This window comes from Dendropsophus ebraccatus, chromosome 15 (genome assembly GCF_027789765.1).
Source record: "Dendropsophus ebraccatus isolate aDenEbr1 chromosome 15, aDenEbr1.pat, whole genome shotgun sequence".
Classification (NCBI taxonomy): Eukaryota; Metazoa; Chordata; class Amphibia; order Anura; family Hylidae; genus Dendropsophus; species Dendropsophus ebraccatus.
In genome coordinates, this window is record NC_091468.1 from 9902583 (window position 1) to 9926082 (window position 23500).

Consider the following 23500-nt stretch of genomic DNA (forward strand, 5'->3'; position numbering starts at 1 on the left):
ATATGTCCTGCATGAAGAGGTGTATTCTTTCCAGTGTGACACAGTGCACTCTGCTGCCACCTCTGTCCATGTCAGGAACTGTTCATGGAAATCTCCATAGATTTGTATAGCACCAAGGGCTCATAAATTCACTTATCTATAGCGCTAACTACTGAGCCACCGTACTACCCATAATTTCTCCCGTTCTCCAGACTGAAAAAAATACACCACTTCCTGCAGGGCATGAAGCAGCTGATAAGTCCTGGAAGACTTTAAAAAATTGGAATTGTCCAGAGCAGGAGAGGTTTTCTATGGGGATTTGCTGCTGCTCTGGACAGTTCCTGACATGGACAGAGGTGGCAGCAGAGAGCACTGTGTCAGACTGGAAAGAATACACCACTTCCTGCTGGACCAGGAAGTGTTTTTTTTATCAGTTAACCATATTTTTCCCTTAAAGGGAATACTCTTTAAAAATATTATTACTTGCAGTAAGGATTATCGCCACATGCTACATGCATCTTACATCACAACCACATAATGCATAATTATCAAACTCCTATCATCTTGGGATACAAATAGAAGGACCCATCTGTCACCAGGTTGGGCTGCCATCACCGTCCGCACAAATATAGTTGTTTTTGGATGCACCTTCTTTTATTTTTGGATTTTGCACCAGTTGATAATACAGGGTGAGGATAGAAAATCTCGCAGATTTTTGTAACTTGGGGCTTATTCTTCTGTTATACCGCTTGTCCGGCTTTGGAGTATGTGCGGCCATATTTGTCAAACAGTGCGATGGGTGTAAACGTGGTTTGGAAGTCCTAGGAAGGAGAGAGAAGAACACCAATCAATGTTTTTTATTTAATTTTTTTCTTATAGATATTTTATTAAAGATTTTCAATGATAACATTACAGCCAATATAAAGATAAAACAAATCAAACAAGAATAAAAAAAAAAAGGAAAAAAATTATTAAGGAAAATAATCTCTGAAATGTAAGGTGAAGATGTTACATAACATATCAAGCTAGTTTAGATTTTAAATTCTTCACTGTATGGCTATGTTCACACAACGTCCTAAAAAGGAAAAAAGGCGTCCAATTTTTGGCTAAGTTCCCACAACGTCAAAAAACGGCCGTTTTTATAGTTTTTTTTAAAAAAAATGGCCGTTTTTGCCACGATTTAACTGACTGCAACGGCAATGCGTTGAAGTTAATGGAATGACAGACATCCAATGCCCACAGTGTATAAATGACGGACGTTGCCTGCAGTCATCTAAATAATGATCATGACAATTATTTTCGGACGTTTGTTCCTAACAGCGGACGTTATTTTTTAGATGTTCACACACAGCTTTTCTTTTTTCATCGTTTTTCCTATTAACTTCAATGTACTTTTCAATTAAAGATACATTGAAAGGGCGATAAGCCGTCATTGCACTGACGGGCGGCCAAACAGCGAAATGACGGACGCCAGTTTTTCTTTTCAAAAACGGAGAGGAAAATGTGTGTTACTGTGTCACTCGTAGGTGATGGTGTACAGAGATTTATCAACATTTATGGCTTATCAATAGCGGAGAGGCCTTTCTGTTCAAAACTTAAAGGGGTAGTTCTCAAAAAAAATATTTTAACTGATGGCAGAAAGTGCCAGAGATTTGTAATTTACTTCTATTAAAAAAAATTCTCCAGTCTTCCAATACTTATCAGCTGCTGTATGTCCTGCAGGAAGTGGTGTATTCTCTCCAGTCTGACACAATGCTCTCTGCTGCCACCTCTGTCCATGTCAGGAACTGTCTAGAGCAGCAGCAAATCCCCATAGAGAACCTCTCCTGCTCTCCAGACTGGAAAGAATACACCCTTTCCTGCAGGACATACAGCAGCTGATAAGTACTGGAAGAGTTGAGATTTTGAAATAGAGGTAGATTACAAATCTCTGGTCCTTTCTGGCACCAGCTGACTTGAATGAAAAATGTTTTATATGAATATCTTGTATGAGATGAGAATCCGGAACAGAGGATCCACCTATATTAACTGAGAATGAGGATTTCTCTGCTGGACGCCCCCAGTAATATATGAGCCCCCTGTCTCTGTGTTACACCACGTTCCAGCCCCGTCACAGTTAAGCCCTAACCAAACCCAGTGGTAATGAATGATAATTCCCATCATTACCATAAGGAAGGTCTTAAACTGTCCAGTTTCTCTGGCAACCGGAGCAATTGACATCAATTTCCTGATTGTTTCCAGTAATTTCCACTAATTAATGCCCAGAAACATAAAGTGATATTTCTTATTCTCATAAATTGTGGCGGATTATGTAATATGACTCCTATCTCACCTTGTAAATGAAACCGCCGGAATAGTCAGAGCCGTCCATGTAAGTGACATGTCGGAGCGGGATTCTGTGTTTACGGGTCGGCCGTGGAGCGAACGTAAAAGCAAGAAAAAAAAAATCGAAATAATAAGACGACGTAATCTCTTCCTATTGTGAGTCTCCGGCCAGAGGATGAGGATGGCAGCGGGCGGCCAGTGCAGAGGATCAGCTGATCGCTCACACTCTTAGGGATGGAATCACACAAGCAGTCGTTTTTGTTGGGTTCAGGATCTTAGTTGCAGCTTTTGGAGCCAAAGCCAGGAATGGATCAGTCACCAGAGGATGTGAATTAAAGGGGCAATCCCACTGATGGGAATCCTGTCCTGATTAAATATCACTTTAGGGTCAAGTTCACACAGGGTATTTTTACATTAAACAACGGCCGTTGTTTAATGACAGCGCCGATTACACTACAGCCTAGGGAATCCTGGCCGTGGTGTATACACACTGTATACACTACGGCTGAGTTCCATGCGGCAGCACATACAACTGACATATGATAGATGTAGAGATAGTATAGCGAGGACCACAGGGGTGATAAAAAAAAAAAAAATCTTGCTTTTTGTAGTTTATGGGTCTAGTTTTATGCTATATCACAATGATATCTTCAGCTTCTTTTGTAACATTTACAGAAAAACATTTTTGAAAAACAACTTTTTGTAATTTTAACCAAAAAATATCCAGAAAATGCTGAAAAAAATGTGGCAAAAAATATCACACCTGAGCACAGCCCAAAGAGCTGAGGAGAGTTAATTTTATATGTATAGTATAATGTATAATATGTAATTACAATCAAATAATAAAAATATATGAACTCCTTGTGTTAAATAATTGCAGTAAAGAATGAAATAAGAAGTGGAAATGTTATGATATATACAACACACACATATGTAAGTATTTACACACACACAGACACATATATATATATATATACACACACATAAGTATATACTAATATATACACACACATATGTAAGTATTTACACACACACAGACATATATATATATATATATATACAGTATATATATATATATATATATATATAAGTATGTGTACACACACATAAGTATATACTAATATATACACACACACATATATATATACACACACACATAAGTATATACTAATATATACACACACATATATATATATATATATATATATATATACACACACACACAAATACATAAGTATATACTAATATATACACACACACATAAGTATATACTAATATATACACAGACATACATAAATATATGTGTAGATTATATGCATGTATGAATCTATCTATCTAAAAGATAAATAAGGATTACTTGCCAGGGTAATAAACCCAAAGAAGGAAAGCAAATATATTTTTATGTTCACTTTTTATAATTTTTTTTTTCAACTAAAATTTTTTCCCCCTAAATAACCGCATTATTTATTATCTCCCTTATTTCCCACATTTACCGACAGTTCTATCTTTTGACTTTTCTTTTCAAAAACTAAAATCAGACAAATTTCCTTAGTGACTTTTTGATCAGAAAAACCAAGAAACTAGAAACCAGGAAACTGCCATTTCCTGTATATGAAGCGAGACATCAGGGCCCCCTGACGAATAGGAACTGATGACTTCTAAGGAGCATTTAAACTTTTTAAAATTTGTCAAGATTCCCAAGTCTCGCATGTACAGAAAGAAGCAATCACCTAAAAAGGGAAATCGGAGAATTGTGAGTGCCAACAAAAATTCTTCATTTACACTTTAACTCCGTTAAATGTATGTGATCTGGGACCATAATGGATCAACAGATTCTACAAAAAAAAAAAAAAAAAAAATAGAAAAGCAAAAATGATTATTACAAAAAATTTAAAAGATCTGGCGTTACGAACAGGATCTACAAAAGCAGTGAATCTAATGAAGATTTTTTTTTATTTTTTTTTCCTTCCAGCTAATGTCTTAAGGGATACATAAAGTTAGAAAACTATATGTGAACTCTCTCTTTTCACGATGCCCTTGGATCAGTAATGATAAATGCAAGTGGTGGAACAGCAGTGTTGACCTCATCCTCTCAGCGCTGGAGAGAATCTTAATATTTTTACTTATGCTAGGTTTTCATTGTACGACTTGCCCCCGTTTCCATGGCAACTAAGGGCCTTACGGTATACTCTAACTGGAGTCCTCACATTACGGCCACCCTGGAGGATGATTTTGTCTACAATTTATAGCACAAAACAGCTGGTAATTATGTGTCAGAGCATATGTTGATGAGAAGGCCAAATACACATTTAAAGATTTAGCATCAAAGTTGGTGGCATTTCCTGAAAGCGTCTGTGCTGAGAAAAGTAGGGGCCTTGGTAATTAGGGGAAAAAAAGTTATGCAAAAAAAAAGTTAAAATAAAGAGAAATGTGTGAAAATGAACAATTCTGTGGAAGTGACGCTCAGGCAAAGCTGAGCTCTGATTGGTTGATCTCGGATAGATTGGTTGTTACTATGTCTCTTCTTTATTCTTTATGGGAATATGGAGAATAAAAAAAGTATAGTCTGCGTTCACTTTATATCTGAATGTTTCATTGGCGGTATATGTGAGGATTTCCACTTCCTGCAAGACATACAGCAGCAGATAAGTACTGAAAGATGAGATTTTGTTTTTTTCATAGAAGTAAATTACAAATCATAGTGGTCACCTGCATGTCTGTCTGTGTAAATACAAAAGTATGAGTGACGATCATGGGGTTTATAGGCCACATGACCAGTCATCGGTGATTAAGCCTTGTAATGGCTCTGCACGTTAGGGCCGATCTCACTGATCGGTGTTTGTTTGCATGTCACATCGGGCAGTATACAAGGGCCCTAAGATATTGATTTGCATTATAGAGATCCCGTGGGATGTAATGCTGGACTATCGTGATTAAAAACGTCCAACTTGGTGCCGAAACCGTGTTTCCGATTTACGTGTTCCTGTCAGAAAATTGATGAATTTTTGTCCATTTTCCCATTCAGTTTGGTGTTCCGACATATTTACTAAAGGTGTGCGACACAATTTTTCCAAATGGCTGACAAACCCTGCCAAGTGGGTGTGTCATGGGTGTGTCCATTGAAACCCTCCACAACTGACAGATTAGGTAAGCAAACCGGCATTTTTTGTACAGGTTTTCTATTCTAAAAAACAGTCGGGATTTGGCTGATTATTGCTCCATGTAAAAGAGGCGGCTGATTCTATCTTTAGGTCTGGACCAAATTCTTTATTGTTACTTAAAGACATCAACACTTGAGATGAGCGAGTACTAAAATGGTCGGTGCTCGATACTCGAGACGAATATTTCCTGATGCTCGGGTGCTCGTTTCGAGTAACGAACCCCATTGAAGTCAATGGAAGACTCGAGCATTTTTGCAGGGGACCAAAGCTCTGCACAGGGAAGGTTGCACAAAAACCTGGAAACCTCAGAAAATGATGGAAACAACACGGAAATAGACAGGAAACAGCAGGGGCAGCATGTACGGACGCCTCTGGGCTGCCTAATCGCAACATTATGCCAAATTATGGGCAACAGCCGGGTGGTCAACCTCAATACGATTTTACTGACCCAGACCAAGATGGGCAAGGCACGGGTGCTGGCACATGTTAGGAAAACACCCAACTAGGTGCAACTGGGAGGACTTATGGTGTAGTCTATGGAGTCTCTGTGTACCATGTACCAGGTGCTTTTTGTTTTAGAGCACCCGTTACACTGCACACTGCACAGCCAGGATAGGTGTAGCTGCACTACAGATCCCAGCAAGCCAAGGTACAGCAGCAGCACAAATGAGTACTGAGAGGACTTTGGGCAATTCCTTTGGGATCTATGTGGACCACATGCTGTCCCCTTTCTGGCACCAGTCGCTCTGCACAGCGTGCAACCAAGATGTTGGTAGCTGCACTACAAGTCCCAGCCGGCAGCTAAGAGGAGGCTAAAAAAATGTAGTTGTAGCGCTTAGAAGGACTGTTGGGTTCTTTGTGCATGATTCCTGCCTAACAGACTCTATTATTCCCACCCTAACACTCTCCCTGACAGACAGCAGCTCTCTCCCTAAGCTCACCCAGCCTGGGTCTGACCCGAGCATCGCGGGACCTGATTCTTATATGCCCTGGTCATCTGATCTGGCCAGCCAATCACTGCTATCGACATTTAGGTTCCCACGTGATGCTACAAGCTCCCAAAGCCTCTCCGGCATGATGATTGGCTAAAAAAAAAAGCCATCAAACATGCAGGAAGAGGAAGATGCCATATCGCGAGATGCTCGTCCGAGTAACAAGCACCATCGAACGAGTACCAAGCTCGGACAAGCATGCTCGCTCATCTCTAATCAACACACATTAGACGCCTTGATGTCTATCTGACTACATGGCTGGCGGTCTGTCGCCACCTTCGACAGATAGAATAAAAAATTTGGAATCTTATACAAGTGCTGGATTGGTTTCTACTACATTTTTGGATATTCGGATGCACAAAGCCAAGTGCGTATCTGTGTCCTACAAGCAGAGGACGAGGTGAGGTGGACTGTTCTCACACTTATGTTCACAGTAGTTTCTACATCAATCCCTCTCAGTTCTGAAGCTCTCTGCTTGCTGTCAACCACTAAGAACCTTTCTTATTTTGCACTGTATAAATTGTACAACTTTTACCCATTGAACATAGTAACAGTCAATAAGGTTGAAAGAAGACGAGTCCATCACGTTCAATCTACAGAAACCCTCCTTGTTGATCCAGAAGAAGGCAAACACCCCTATGAGGCAGATACCAATTGCAGAAAAATTCCTTCCCGACACCAAAATGGCAAACAGAATAAACCCTGGATCAACCATCTTTATTTTCTAGACAGTGTTGGACTGGCCCACCAGAGCACCTGAGGATCCTCCGGTGGGCCCACAGCTTTAGAACTTGCACTAATACTGACTGACATGTAATTTCTAACTGGTTCTTCATTGGTGGGCCCTCAGGTTCAATGATCGTTGTCATTGGCTGATCGTTGATATAGGTTCTGACCTATAATTGTCGGGCGGCGACCGCGCACTGCTATGTGTAATAGCGGTGCGCGGCCGGTGACTGACGATATACATTACCTATCCAGGCTGCAGGGCTCCTCTTCCTCTGTACTTCTCCCCAGGTCCTGCGCGCTCCAGCTTCACAGTGGCCTGTCTCAGCTGACAGGCCGTTCAGCCAATTACTGGCCGGGACCGCCATGCCCAGTGATTGGCTGAGTGGCCTGTCAGCTGAGACAGGCCACTCTGAGGCTGGAGCGTGCGGACCCTTGGAGAAGCACAGAGGAAGAGGAGCCCTGCAACCTGGACAGGTAATGTATAACGTTTAAACAACGACTGCAAGGACATCGGTAGCGATGTGCCTGCAGCCCTTGTTAAATGATTATCGGGCCGTGTAATAAGCCCAGTAAACGAGCGCCGATCTAGCAGATCGGCACTCGTTTACATTTATTATCGGGCCCCATCAGCCCGTCTAATAGTACCCTTACTCTGGTGGGCCCCAGATACCCCAGTCTGACACTGGTTCTAGAACCATAATATCCCTTTAGCATAGTTTAAGTTAAGCCAACACCGGTTGTATCCCGTCCTCACGTCAACAATATATTTACCTCTACCAAGTGGACCAGGATGTCACAGAGTGGTGCTCAGAGCATTTTTACTTGGTTTTGTCTAAACGTTCTTAAAGAATGTGACCACTGACCTCCAGCTTGTACCTTATCGACTCTCCACTCTCCTCGGTAACACTGTAAATGGAAATCTCGTTGGCTCGCTTGACAAGCCCGTCGAAAACTGCTGAGCTGTGCAGCCAGAGAGCGAGAAGCATCCTCGGCTTTAACTCTTTGTAACAAAACACATTAGATATATTAATGTCGCCGGGTGACAGTTATGCCTACTACAATCATTTTCCGACCTAACACAGATTTTATTCCAATCACCAAGAGACCACTAAGCTACCCTAAAAGAGATTGATTGATCTACCCCTAGGTTTTGGTCGGGGGCAAACTTTTCTAACAACTGAAACCAATTAGTGGGCCTGGCACTTGTAGAGCAGAATGTAGGTCAGCTGCGAGTAATAAAAACGTATTGACTTTTTTTTTTTCCCCGTCTGTAAGCGGCATGAAAGGGGTTTTGTGGCCTTGTCGTACATGAATAGAGCTCCATTAATTTCACTTATTTCAAGCAGCTATGTCAGACACTAATGCTTCTTTTGCACTTTTCACACAAAGTACATTGACACCATCGCTGGCCCCGGTGAAACAAGTTTACAATATTTCAGCCATTGAAAGCACTCGGTGCCAATAACTCTTAGTTCCCAGACATCCTCATGCATTGTCCATGAGGAGCTAGAATACATTGGAGTCCAGACAATTAACCGTCATTGTTACTTTTTTTTCCCGCTCATACAAAAAAGTCGTGTAATATGACAGAGCTTTATGTGGTGTGTATCTGCATGAGAGAGGAATATATTTTAGAGGTATATTTTAGATTTTTGGTTACGCTGTGTTTATATGTTAAAGGTGGGAAGGGGAGCAATTGATTACAGGTACCAACTTACCTCTCCCCGTGCCCGCGGAGGCCTGGCTGAGGGACCCCCACCGGAAGGCAATTTTTCCTTGAGTTGTGATGGCACCTTGACTCGATGGGAAAAGGCCTGTCCCGGCCCCAGTCACTGACGGGCTCAGTCCATCAGCGGGGTCATGAAGTGTCAGCGCCGGAGATCTCACTCTCCCCGTGCCCACTCTCACAGTGTTCACGGGGAGAGGTAAGTTAGTACTTGTAATCAATTCGATTTTATGAACTGCCAGACTTCTCCTATAAAGTGTCCCTGTCGTTATAACTTTCAAAATCTAAATCAACAGCAGAAGTGATATAAAGCAAATTTGAAGTTTACATTCATTCTTTTTTTTTTTTTTTAATTATCATGGAAAACACGGCACCTCCTGTTTTCTGACTGTTTTTTTTTTTCCTCAAAAAACAGGAAACAGAAGTCCAGTGTATCCCAGGACACCTGAACGCTCACAGAGAGAAGGCAGTCATGTGAGTGATGGACACTTCGAGCTGTGACTCTCTGTACTATCCCGAATTTCTGTGTTTAGTCTGTTTTTTTTCAAAGAGCACAAATCAGAAAATCTGCCTTCAGGAGACTGGACCTGGATGCAGTAAGTATAGCTGTTATATAGCTGCCTTCAGGAGACTGGACCTGGATACTGTAAGTATAGCTGTTATATAGCAGCCTTCAGGAGACTGGACCTGGATACAGTAAGTATAGCTGTTATATAGCTGACTTTAGGAGACTGAACCTGGATACAGTAAGTATAGCTGTTATATAGCTGCCTTCAGGAGACTGGACCTGGATGCAGTAAGTATAGCTGTTATATAGCTGCCTTCAGGAGACTGGACCTGGATACAGTAAGTATAGCTGTTATATAGCTGCCTTCAGGAGACTGGACCTGGATACAGTAAGTATAGCTGTTATATAGCTGCCTTTAGGAGACTGAACCTGGATACAGTAAGTATAGCTGTTATATAGCTGCCTTCAGGAGACTGGACCTGGATGCAGTAAGTATAACTGTTATATAGCTGCCTTCAGGAGACTGGACCTGGATACAGTAAGTAGAGCTGTTATATAGCTGCCTTCAGGAGACTAGACCGGGATATAGTAAGTATAGCTGTTATATAGCTGCCTTCAGGAGACTGGACCTGGATACAGTAAGTATACCTGCTATATAGCTGCCTTCAGGAGACTGGACCTGTATACAGTAAGTAGAGCTGTTATATAGCTGCCTTCAGGAGACTGGACCTGGATACAGTAAGTAGAGCTGTTATATAGCTGCCTTTAGGAGACTGGACCTGGACACAAGTATATCTGTTATATAGCTGCCTTCAGGAGACTGGACCTGGATACAGTAAGTATAGCTGTTATATAGCTGCCTTTAGGAGACTGAACCTGGATACAGTAAGTATAGCTGTTATATAGCTGCCTTCAGGAGACTGGACCTGGATACAGTAAGTATAGCTGTTATATAGCTGCCTTCAGGAGACTGGACCTGGATACAGTAAGTAGAGCTGTTATATAGCTGCCTTCAGGAGACTGGACCTGGACACAAGTATATCTGTTATATAGCTGCCTTCAGGAGACTGGACCTGGATACAGTAAGTATAGCTGTTATATAGCTGCCTTTAGGAGACTGAACCTGGATACAGTAAGTAGAGCTGTTATATAGCTGCCTTTAGGAGACTGAACCTGGATACAGTAAGTATATCTGTTATATAGCTGCCTTCAGGAGACTGGACCTGGATACAGTAAGTATAGCTGTTATATAGCTGCCTTTAGGAGACTGAACCTGGATACAGTAAGTATAGCTGTTATATAGCTGCCTTCAGGAGACTGGACCTGGATACAGTAAGTAGAGCTGTTATATAGCTGCCTTCAGGAGACTAGACCGGGATATAGTAAGTATAGCTGTTATATAGCTGCCTTCAGGAGACTGGACCTGGATACAGTAAGTATAGCTGTTATATAGCTGCCTTCAGGAGACTGGACCTGGATACAGTAAGTAGAGCTGTTATATAGCTGCCTTCAGGAGACTGGACCTGGACACAAGTATATCTGTTATTTAGCTGCCATCAGGAGACTGGACCTGGATACAGTAATTATAGCTGTTATATAGCTGCCTTCAGGAGACTGGACCTGGATACAGTAAGTAGAGCTGTTATATAGCTGCCTTCAGGAGACTGGACCTGGATACAGTAAGTAGAGCTGTTATATAGCTGCCTTCAGGAGACTAGACCGGGATATAGTAAGTATAGCTGTTATATAGCTGCCTTCAGGAGACTGGACCTGGATACAGTAAGTATAGCTGTTATATAGCTGCCTTCAGGAGACTGGACCTGGATACAGTAAGTAGAGCTGTTATATAGCTGCCTTCAGGAGACTGGACCTGGACACAAGTATATCTGTTATTTAGCTGCCATCAGGAGACTGGACCTGGATACAGTAATTATAGCTGTTATATAGCTGCCTTCAGGAGACTGGACCTGGATACAGTAAGTAGAGCTGTTATATAGCTGCCTTCAGGAGACTGGACCTGGATACAGTAAGTAGAGCTGTTATATAGCTGCCTTCAGGAGACTAGACCGGGATATAGTAAGTATAGCTGTTATATAGCTGCCTTCAGGAGACTGGACCTGGATACAGTAAGTATACCTGCTATATAGCTGCCTTCAGGAGACTGTACCTGGATACAGTAAGTAGAGCTGTTATATAGCTGCCTTCAGGAGACTGGACCTGGACACAAGTATATCTGTTATATAGCTGCCTTCAGGAGACTGGACCTGGATACAGTAAGTATAGCTGTTATATAGTAGTCAGGAGACTGGACATGGATACAGTAAGTATAGCTGTTATATAGCTGCCTTCAGGAGACTGGACCTGGATACAGTAAGTATAGCTGTTATATAGCTGCCTTTAGGAGACTGGACCTGGATACAGTAAGTATAGCTGTTATATAGCTGCCTTCAGGAGACTGGACCTGGATACAGTAAGTATAGCTGTTATATAGCAGCCTTCAGGTGACTGAACTTGGATACAGTAAGTATAGCTGTTATATAGCTGCCTTCAGGAGACTGGACCCGGATACAGTAAGTATAGCTGTTATATAGCATCCTTCAGGAGACTGGACCTGGATTTCTGGTAAGTTCAGCTTTGTTTTACAGCATGATAACAAAAAAATAATAATTAATGTAAATTGCAAACTTGCTTTATATCACATCTACTGTTGATTTAGAAAGTTATAACAACAGGTACACCTTAAGGATACCAGAAATGTTCCTATTTCCTCTTCTCCTGTCTGTCTGTTTGAGCTAGTCACTATGCAAATCTCTCATTGCCTGATCCAGAGCAATGGATCAGGCAATACTGATTGCTCAGACCTGCATAGTTTTGGGTTTACAAGATCATTGCCCTCTATAATTTTCTGTAGATTATAAGGTCTGTTGTGTGATACAATTGTTTCTTGTATCGCTGTATTTCTATGGTTCTTGTCCTTGTTTCAGGTCCTAGTTTTGTTTCTGCATATTAGCTTCAAGTGAATGGTAGCTGAGCTGCAGTAGCTCGGTCTAGCGGCCAGACAGTGAACGGACCCAGCTTCTCCCAACCCCATTCACTATGTAGTGTGAAGCTGAATAGCTAATCAACAGGTATCAGCACCTGAAGACCTAACCTGAGGATAGCTCATCAGTCTATTTTGCCCGGAATACCCCTTTAAGAGTTTCGAGAGTTAGTTAGAGCCATGCTTTTGTTTTCTCATTCTCTGTTTCATTCTTGACCGATGTCATTATCATTCCTTTCCGTTATCATTCAATCCATAATTTCCAGTTCAAGCCATTTACTGTAAATGGCAACTTGTTAAAGAGGTACTCCAGCGAAAATCGTTTTTCTATCAAATCAACTGGTTTCAGAAAGTTATACAGATTTGTAACTTACTTATAAATCTCCAGTCTTCCAGTACTTATCAGCTGCTGTATGTCCTGCAGGACACAGTGCTGACACAGTGCTCTCTGCTGCCACCTCTGTCCATGTCAGGAACTGTCCAGAGCAGGAGAGGTTTCCTATAGGGATTTGTTACTACTCTGGACAGTTCCTAACATGGATGTTAGCCAGGAAAAATCTAAATTATTTATATTGGTCTTGCAAGGTTTAAACTGTGGATTGTGGCCCTCCTATAGATTTTAATGTTTCAAATTTATATTTAACAATGAGTATTTATCTAAAAACTATAAAAAACAGTTGATTTAAAAGAAAAAGATTTTCGCAGGAGCACCCCCTTAATCCCCATCTTGTTACCTTGTTACATCATATGCACTTGTATGTTTTTCTTGTGACTGCCTGCCTATTGTTTACATTGTTATGAAATACGGCTGTTGTTTTTACATGGTGTGAACTGAGCCTAAGGCTGTGAATGTGACTGTATGAGGCCCACTCCTGTGATTTTACCGCGGCTCATAGAGGACGCCATGTTGCTGAGCAGCTCGATCCTTATTACTCTACGACTGCTCATTACATTCAGGTGAAATTGCTCTTTAACTTCATCATGAAAGTGAACTATAAATAAATGGCAGCGATACAATAAAATAACAATGAAATTACAAGTGCAGGAAAGGATCTCACTCCAGCAAACAGCCGAGTGGAAGCCTTAACTATATGGATTTATTAAGCATGGCGTAATTTACTATCATTGACTGGCTAACCTGAATTTTCTGAACGCAAAGCATGTAATTCTGCGCGACCTTACAATTTACATTTACATTAATGACCTATGAATTTATCCGGAATATATATCATGCTAATTAGCTGATGGTAAGGAACGCCGGATCGCTGCAAGTGCTGCAAACTACCCAAAGTGCATCCGGTGAAATATGTCACCGGCAAAGTGTTTTACTAAACAAGCAGAGCCGCCTCATCTATTCCGCCACATTATGCTTCATGAGTCGACTTCTAATTCTCTGTACACAAGCCGTCTCCGTTTTATGGCTGTCTTTATGTATTTTAGTGATTTCTTTTTTAACAAAAGGTCACTCAAAGGGGTAGTTCACCAAAAAATTCTTTCAAATCAATCGGTGCCAGAAAGTGCCAGAGATTTAGCAATTTATTTGAATTAAAAAAAAAAATCTCAAGGCTTCCAGTACTTATCAGCTGCTGTATGTCCTGCAGGAAGTAGTGTATTCTCTCCAGTCTGACACAGTGCTCTCTGCTGCCGCCTCCGTCCATGTCAGGAACTGTCCAGAGCAGGAGAGCTTTTCTATGGGGATTTGTTGCTGCTCTGGACAGTTCCTGACATGGACAGAGGTGGCAGCAGAGAGCACTGTGTCAGACTGGAAAGAATACACATTAAACCCTGTACTGTGACATCACTGTGTGTATTATTCCTGTACTGTGACATCACTGTGTGTATTATCCCTGTACTGTGACATCACTGTGTATACTGTGACATCACTGTGTGTATTATCCCCCCTGTACTGTGACATCACTGTGTGTATTATCCCCCTGTACTGTGACATCACTGTGTGTATTATCCCTGTACTGTGACATCACTGTGTGTATTATCCCCCCTGTACTGTGACATCACTGTGTGTAGTATCCCCCCTGTACTGTGACATCACTGTGTGTATTATCCCCCTGTACTGTGACATCACTGTGTGTATTATCCCTGTACTGTTACATCACTGTGTGTATTATCCCTGTACTGTGACATCACTGTGTGTATTATCCCTGTACTGTGACATCACTGTGTGTGTATTATCCCTGTACTGTGACATCACTGTGTATTATCCCTGTACTGTGACATCACTGTGTGTATTATCCCTGTACTGTGACATCACTGTGTATTATCCCTGTACTGTGACATCACTGTGTATTATCCCTGTACTGTGACATCACTGTGTGTATTATCCCTGTACTGTGACATCACTGTGTGTATTATCCCTGTACTGTGACATCACTGTGTGTATTATCCCTGTACTGTGACATCACTGTGTATTATCCCTGTACTGGGGTATCTCTGTGATGTCACTTCATGTGTGCATCATCTCAATATCCCAACATCACAGTGTGCAATACATCTTGCCCACAATCGTAACTTGCTACACTGTGTGCAATACCCCTTTATTTAAGGGAGACCAATCATTGTGCCCCATGGCTATTAGAGACATGCAATGTCAGACAGAAAGGAGCCCAAAAGGTTCCACATCATGGTGGAGATGGGCTGATAAGTAGACAGTACCTGAAAAATGTTTAGATTTTCCTTGAGTTTAATATTAAACAAAATTTAAAGGGAATCTGTCAGCTGTAATTCACGGTCCAAACTGCTGACACTGTTAGATAGCTGTTAGGGCAAGGAGGCACATGGTACCTTTCATATACCTGTCTGTGTTTCCAGAACATAGAAAAATACTTTTATTCTTAAAGAGAAACAGATCACTGATCTCAGGGAGACCAGCCAAACGATAACACTGCCGGCTGCTAGTGAAAGCGCTCAATGCAGTGAAATCCTAGGCGCATTGCCCCCTGGGAAACATGAATATGCAAATAAAGAGCCCGTGGAGCCTCATTGAAGAGTCTTAAAAGACAGGACTAGCCAGATATCCCTCTGGAAAGGACCTTGCCAAGGGGTGGCTCCTGTGGGGAAACCACCAAAACCACCATATTAAGTGGCCCTATAAGTCAATGTAATGACAAGGGAAAAACCAAGGCCAGGTATCCATCCACAGACAGCTGTTTCGGGGTGTTGCCCCTCATCAGTGTGGAGCAGGATTCTGGCTAGGTGGGAGCAATGCCTAGTAGAGCCACAAGAGAAACAGATCACTGATGTCAGGGAGATCAGCCAAATGATACCACTGCCGGCTGCTAAGGAGGGGTCCTTCCCGGAGGGATATCTGGCTAGTCCTGTGTTTCAAGACTCTTCAATGAGGCTCCACGGGCTCTTCTTTTGCATATCTATTCTCAAAGAGGCATTCCCAACTCCTGAAGTGCTGTACCACCTCCTCTCTCCCCCTACCATCCCTATCCCTTCTCAATTGACAGTCCAAATATTGTTCCTGCTTTGTGCATCAAAATTGTGTATAAGTGCAAAATTTGGAAACAGGGTTTGGCTGTCAATGATTCAGGGATAGGGATGGGGAGCAAGGGGGTGTTACAGCCCTCAGGACTTTAGGAATTTGGAAACGCCTCTTTGACACTTAAGGGGATAAAAGCATAGAGACATATATGAAAGGTACATTGTGTCTTCTTGCCCTAACAGCTCTATAACAGTGTCAGCAGTTTGGAAAGTGAATTGCAGCTGACAGATTTACAGGACTATGTGTACCCCCCCCCCCCCATGTGTACATCCTCCAAAATTGTGTGAAGTTTCTACAGAAAAACATGTCCGCTCGGAGTCTTGTGACCAGAATTTCCCATAATGTGCTTGGCCAATGGCAGAAATCACAAATCAGGCAGAATTTTTGTCGGAGTGATAGAGCGAGCTCTTCGCTCCACTGAGCCATCTGTTAAGGCCATCAAATTCATTGTGTTTAGTTGCTTATGGGATTTAAACCGTCCAGACCACAAACCATGTTTCACGAGGCTTCAATCCACCTCCAGTCTCCCATAATCATGATTCATAAACATATACATGAATATACTTTACTGCTCCCTTTTACTGGATTAAAAGCCATAAATCACCTTTACTCCCCTCGTCCTTTTACGAGCCGATCAGCTGATGGAGCCAATGACACTTTTTGAAATTTTTTTTTTTTTTTTTTTTAAACTCTACTTTGCAAGCCCCCTCGTCCTACCAATGTAATATTTCAAAAAACAGCCTAAGCTTTGGGGAGAAAAGCAATTACAGAAACAGCATTAAAAATGCCAGGCACTCGGCAGAAGCAATTCTGGATCAGTTTAAAAAAGTGATTGATGAAAGTGTAATCCGAGCTGAAGGAAGAGTTTCGCGACAAGCTGTGACCAGTCCCCACACTTCATTAGCTGCCATAATTAGCCTGGTGTTTCAATTTGTCAGAACTGGTAGGGACAATTTTGCTCAAAATGCAAACATCAAAAAACAGGGTCCCTTAGTCTTCAAAAAGGGGATGATGGGAGTTTTTTTTCTCTCCCTCTTTGTCTATGTTAAATATCAGATTAATTGCAGCTGATGGGCGGCTATGCTGTGATTGTCACTCTGTCTCGGTGCATTACTTGCGGCGTCCGCAGATAGACAGGCTGACATGACACTGCTCAATCAGCTGGTTAGGACTCGCGGAGTCTGATTAATATTCGGTGGCCGGGATCTCCTGCTTTATTGGGTGATTGATTTCTTCCTTTTTTGGACTCTTTTAGATTGGGGGATGATTTGTTTTAACAAACACCTGTCAGACAGCCCAGGTAGCATATACAGGTATGTCAATGGCAAGTAAGATGACTGGGCTGAAAAAAATGGGCATTGCTTTGGAGAAAATACAATTAAAGTGGTTGTTCCCTCAAAAAAAAAAAAAATATTTCAAATCAACTGGTGCCAGAGGTTTGTTATTTACTTCTATTAAAAAATCTCCAGTGTTCCAGACATCAACTGCTGTATGTCCTGCAGGAAGTGGTGTATTCTTTCCAGTCTAACACAGTGCTCTCTGCTGCCACCTCTGTCCATGTCAGGAACTGTCCAGAGCAGCAGCAAATCCCCATAGAAAATCTCTCCTGCTGTCCAGACTGGAAAGAATACATTACTTCCTGCAGGGCATACAGCAGCTGATAAGTAGTGAAAGACTGGAGATGTATTAATAGAAGTAAATTACTAATCTCTGGGTCTTTCAGGCACCAGTTGATTTGAAAGAAATTATTTTTGGGGGTGAACTATCTGAGTACAGAAAGAGGCTTTTTTGCCTAATAAAAACTATTATAGAGCTTCTTAAAATCGCTTGTACTATTGATCTCTGCATAATAAATGTAAATGACAGTTACTTTAAAGGCCAGTTCACACAGAGTAAAACTGGCGGAATTCAGGGGCGGAGAATCCCGCCAGCCTCCGTGTCATATGCCTTGCTTGCCTCCTCTCTCCATGCGGAATAATGGACATGCTTCTAAGTGGAGAAAGGAGGTGCATGAGTTTTCGCCAGTTTTACTCCGTGTGAACTCAGCCTAAATGCACAGCCAATGGCAACCACTGCATCCCTCCATTCCATTATCGTTCATGAAGGCCTCATGTACATGACTATACAGTGTCTCGGTGTCGTATGGATTTATCATTCCATCCTCATACCCTGCTGCCTATATTAGTCTCTTTTTTATATAGAAAAACATAGATTTTTTTTCTTCCAGATTCCATATCTCCAAACAAAAGGTTTCACATTATGCAGAAAGATTGCTTTTTTTCTCCATTCTCCAATGTATTCATCTGATGTATTCGGGGTCTGATCATTGCCGAGTTAATACTACATGCCGCTTATGTGCGACCACTGCTCCTGAACGTGCTGGCATGGCACCTCCACCATCTGCACAGCCCGGTGCTTGTCTGGACTCACGACCTCACACATCTCCGTCCAGTTCACAATAATCAAATGAAATCAATGAAGCTTTGGAATCTGCATTTCATCCAGAACCGAAGATTTACGGCCAGGACGAGAACAAATAAAAACCTCAAAATGACAAAAATATGATCAGTTTTGTGATACATAGCAAAATCTCTCAATGAGTCCTTGGAGTTGTACTGAGACGTGATACGGCCTCCACAGACACCTATAAGGCCTACTTTACGTCATCTTCTCTCTCTTCCACCAGCACATCCATTCTGGTGCCCAAAGCACCGGCCTCAACCCATGTTGCGTCACCATACGACTCATCTATTCAGCAGTGCCTCCTGTTGTAGTCTCGGCCTTGGCAACTGGACACTCCATGATGGTGTCAGTCTGGCGGCCTAACTAATGGAGACCCTTACCTCCCCCACTTGCCCGTCTATTAAAAGGGTTCCCCTACAATAGGATATGCCCTCACTTTATTATCGGCCCACCAATTGGTAACTCATTGAGGAGCTATGACTTGGGAATCTGACCGATAAAGTCCAAACATCCTTGCATTGTAAACAAGACTCCTTCTCTGGTGAGAAATGCAACAATGTATGTATGCTTGTGTTTTCATCATGCATCGAATACATCGAATACTCTATTACAGAGGTATTCTACCCTCATTGCTTTATGGAGAGAACATTTCACTGTAGAGTGCCACCAGGGTGACTCTTCACAGGCTCCATGTACACAGCTCTTAAAGGGGTTGCCCGGCCATTAACTCCTTTCCCCAATCCATGGGAACTAGTTATTTGCTGTACTTGGTGTCTTTTTATTAAAGACAGACGTCTTCTGTTATGCTCAGCCAATCGCGGCTGAGCAGCTGATGACGCGCTGGAGGGGGGGCCGGCATGAGGGAGGACTGGAGCAGTCAGGCCGGCCTCCTGAAGAGTGATGTAATCGTCCCAAGATGGTGGCAGTGATTCTGTGAGTATGCAGTATTACACTTCTGGGTCAAGCGTGGGGGGGGGGGGGTGGAAACATGGGAAAGGGGGCCATTCACATAAATAACACACATTACAATGTTGTATAACTTTGTAATGTTTGTAATTTATTGAAAAAAGTTTTACACCGCACTACCCCTTTAGGCTGGGCTCACACACAGTATTTGGTCAGTATTTTGCAACCTCAACCAGGAGTGGATTGAAAACACAGAAAGGATCTGTTCACACAATGTTGAAATTGAGTGGATGGCCGCCATATAACGGTAAATAACGGCCATTATTTCAATATAACAGCCGTTGTTTTAAAATAACAGCAAATATTTGCCATTATATGGCGGCCATCCACTCAATTACAACATTGTGTGATCAGATCCTTTCTGTGTTTTTAATCCACTCCTGGTTTTGGTTGCAATATGAGGATCACAATACTGACTGAAATATACGTAGTGCAATGAATTTAAAGGAGACAGCACTTAGTAGAGTGAAAAACGGTGACCTTTATTCAGACCTCAATGTTGCGACGTTTCGGCTATACACAGTAGCCTTCCTCAAGCTCAAGCTACTGTGTATAGCCGAAACGTCGCAACATTGAGGTGTGAATAAAGGTCACCGTTTTTCACTCTACAAAGTGCTGTCTCTTTCAAATTCATTGAATTATCCCGGACATTGAGCCCAGTCTGGTGAGGCGTGCACTAATTCATTTTTTCTACTTTTTGCATGTGCTGCTATTCTACATTTAGTGAAATATACATAGTGTGAACTCAGCCTTAGGCTATGTTCACACTGTCGGCAACAACGGCTGTACTTTGTATGTTGTGAAAGACTGCCTCTCCTTCTATGGGATCCCAGCCGAAGCGTATACACATCTCGTGCGGCGCCGCAAAGAACTGGCATGTCAGTTTTCAGCGGCCGCAATTCAGTGAAACCCTGTCAGTTCATTGTACGCTATGGGGAGTTCTGATGCAGGCGCGCGCTGATGCGCCCGCATCAGAACACTGCGGCCGGAAAAATCATCCGGCTGGTACTTCAGAACAGAACTGGTCACAGAACGGCCGGTCTCTCCGGTGTGTGAACATAGTCTTAAAGTGTATAGGGCTGAACTGCAATACCACAAATAACCTGTGGACAGGTGTGGTGCTGTATGTTTTTCTCCAATCCTTAAAACCACTTACAACCATCAATCAGTATTACTCGGACTCATGGAAAGCATTGAAGGGAACAATCCGGCACTATATGGCAAACTCCCAGGTTCCACCTTGATAATACATGGATCAATTGCCAATAATGACATTCAGCGCACGGTTAAGGTGATGACATGGGGAGTAGCTGTGTTGCGGCACTCTGGAGCTGTCCCGCTCCCCGCACTCCGCACCTGCACATCAATTATCGTAATCATCATCACGGTCGTTAAGCTGAATGTTCATTATTATCAGGACGCCGGTGACAGCAGATTCAATCATCGGGTGCAATGGGCAAGCAGGCGCAGGCCCACCCAGGATCGGCACACAGCGCTGTGCCACATTAAATCTATGATGTGTTCCACATCCCACTCTATTCCGGGAGCTGCAGACGGTAAAGGTCAGTTTTATGTTCTGTGCAATATGCTTAGGTTCTCTAAATGGAATCTGTGGAGCCCTGGATATTTGTCTGCATTGTGTATCATAAAAGCCTTGTGTACGGCCTAAAAACTCATGCATATCATTAGGCCGCATTGTCCTCACCGAAACCATTCTTGTATACAGCAGGATATATAGATAATTGGTTATAGGGGAAAATTATACAATATATGGCACCATAATATTACCACTTCATGGCTTCATGTATGGATCCAGTAAGGATGGATAGATAGATAGATAGATAGATAGATAGATAGATAGATAGGAGATAGATAGATAGATAGATAGGAGATAGATAGATAGATAGATAGGAGATAGATAGGAGATAGATAGATAGATAGATAGATAGATAGATAGATAGATAGATAGATAGGAGATAGATAGATAGATAGATAGATAGATAGATAGATAGATAGATAGATAGATAGGAGATAGATAGATAGATAGATCATAGATAGATAGATAGATAGATAGATAGATAGATACAAAAATAAGTCCGCAGCACTCTGATAAGACAATGATTAGGTGCCAGCTGTCCCACCTGGGTCCACCGGTGTACTGTAGATATTCCACAAAAAGATATGGCAGCAGCACTCTCAAGTCGTGTAAAAACGGTGATTTATTGGTTCATGGACACACTCAATAGCAACGTTTCAGATCCATCCATAGGATCCTTTTTCAAGCAAGTGAATACAAAATCTCCTTGGGAGGTATATATGTGCAAATACGCAAGTGACTTCATTTAGACTAATCAGTGGTAATCATGCAGAGTTACAAAAGACGTACAGTAAAATACAATTAAATACATAGTGTATGATAAAAAAGGTGAAAATCTATCCAGTGTTATACACGTGATCTTTGTATATGTGAATATATAGTGCAAATTCATGTAAACAGTACTTATTATACTTAATTATCTTACTTGGAGCAGCTGCGTAGCACCAACCACGGATGTCAGCCAATAGCAAACTCGTGTCTATGGGAAGGGCTAAACCCGGGACTCCATCTAAGATGGTATGACACGCACGCTAAAATGAAACGCACAAAGTGCGCATGCGTGATAATGACCAATGATCTATTGGCTTAAATGGTAGTTATGGAAACCATGTGTAAACAGGGAATAGCGCAACATGCATATTGTCATACATACGAGGGCATATTTCACCGCTACTGCCTCCTATTAACACCAACTAGTCACGGATCACTCCCGGCAAGGGTTCAATCCCACATGACATACAGTGAGTCCTGGTCAGCCTCGTAAGAACGATATGCTGCAACAGGTTCACAACGCAGGTGGGGGCTGCTGCGGTTCTGCCCTAAGCTTCCACTCCGCTAAATCCCCAACAAAAGACGCATCATGTATACATGGCTAAAAAGACAATTACTAGAAGGTCAATATTAGATGGAGGACCAGGCAAAATAAATAAATAAATAAACAGTAAGATAGGGACATGTTTGCTGATCTTCTCTATGGTAAGTGTCCAGGCAGCTGCTCCAACTGATATTGCTTGTAAATTCATATTATCTGAAATATAAAAATATAAAAAATATATATTATATTATATTTCAGATAATATGAATTTACAAGCAATATCAGTTGGAGCAGCTGCCTGGACACTTACCATAGAGAAGATCAGCAAACATGTCCCTATCTTACTGTTTATTTATTTATTTATTTTGCCTGGTCCTCCATCTAATATTGACCTTCTAGTAATTGTCTTTTTAGCCATGTATACATGATGCGTCTTTTGTTGGGGATTTAGCGGAGTGGAAGCTTAGGGCAGAACCGCAGCAGCCCCCACCTGCGTTGTGAACCTGTTGCAGCATATCGTTCTTACGAGGCTGACCAGGACTCACTGTATGTCATGTGGGATTGAACCCTTGCCGGGAGTGATCCGTGACTAGTTGGTGTTAATAGGAGGCAGTAGCGGTGAAATATGCCCTCGTATGTATGACAATATGCATGTTGCGCTATTCCCTGTTTACACATGGTTTCCATAACTACCATTTAAGCCAATAGATCATTGGTCATTATCACGCATGCGCACTTTGTGCGTTTCATTTTAGCGTGCGTGTCATACCATCTTAGATGGAGTCCCGGGTTTAGCCCTTCCCATAGACACGAGTTTGCTATTGGCTGACATCCGTGGTTGGTGCTACGCAGCTGCTCCAAGTAAGATAATTAAGTATAATAAGTACTGTTTACATGAATTTGCACTATATATTCACATATACAAAGATCACGTGTATAACACTGGATAGATTTTCACCTTTTTTATCATACACTATGTATTTAATTGTATTTTACTGTACGTCTTTTGTAACTCTGCATGATTACCACTGATTAGTCTAAATGAAGTCACTTGCGTATTTGCACATATATACCTCCCAAGGAGATTTTGTATTCACTTGCTTGAAAAAGGATCCTATGGATGGATCTGAAACGTTGCTATTGAGTGTGTCCATGAACCAATAAATCACCGTTTTTACACGACTTGAGAGTGCT

The 23500-nt window shown here is 41.9% G+C and overlaps 1 protein-coding gene across 1 annotated transcript in view; it reads right to left on the minus strand.

Moving 5' to 3' along the window:
• Nucleotides 1-426: 426 nt before the first annotated feature.
• Nucleotides 427-23500, minus strand: part of SPATA17 (spermatogenesis associated 17) — a 123823-nt gene continuing 100749 nt past the window's right edge. The window contains exon 10 of the mRNA XM_069954450.1: nt 427-800. Within this exon, the coding sequence (XP_069810551.1) occupies nt 720-800 (81 nt within the window). The 3' untranslated portion in view covers nt 427-719. The remainder of the gene's footprint in view (nt 801-23500) is intronic.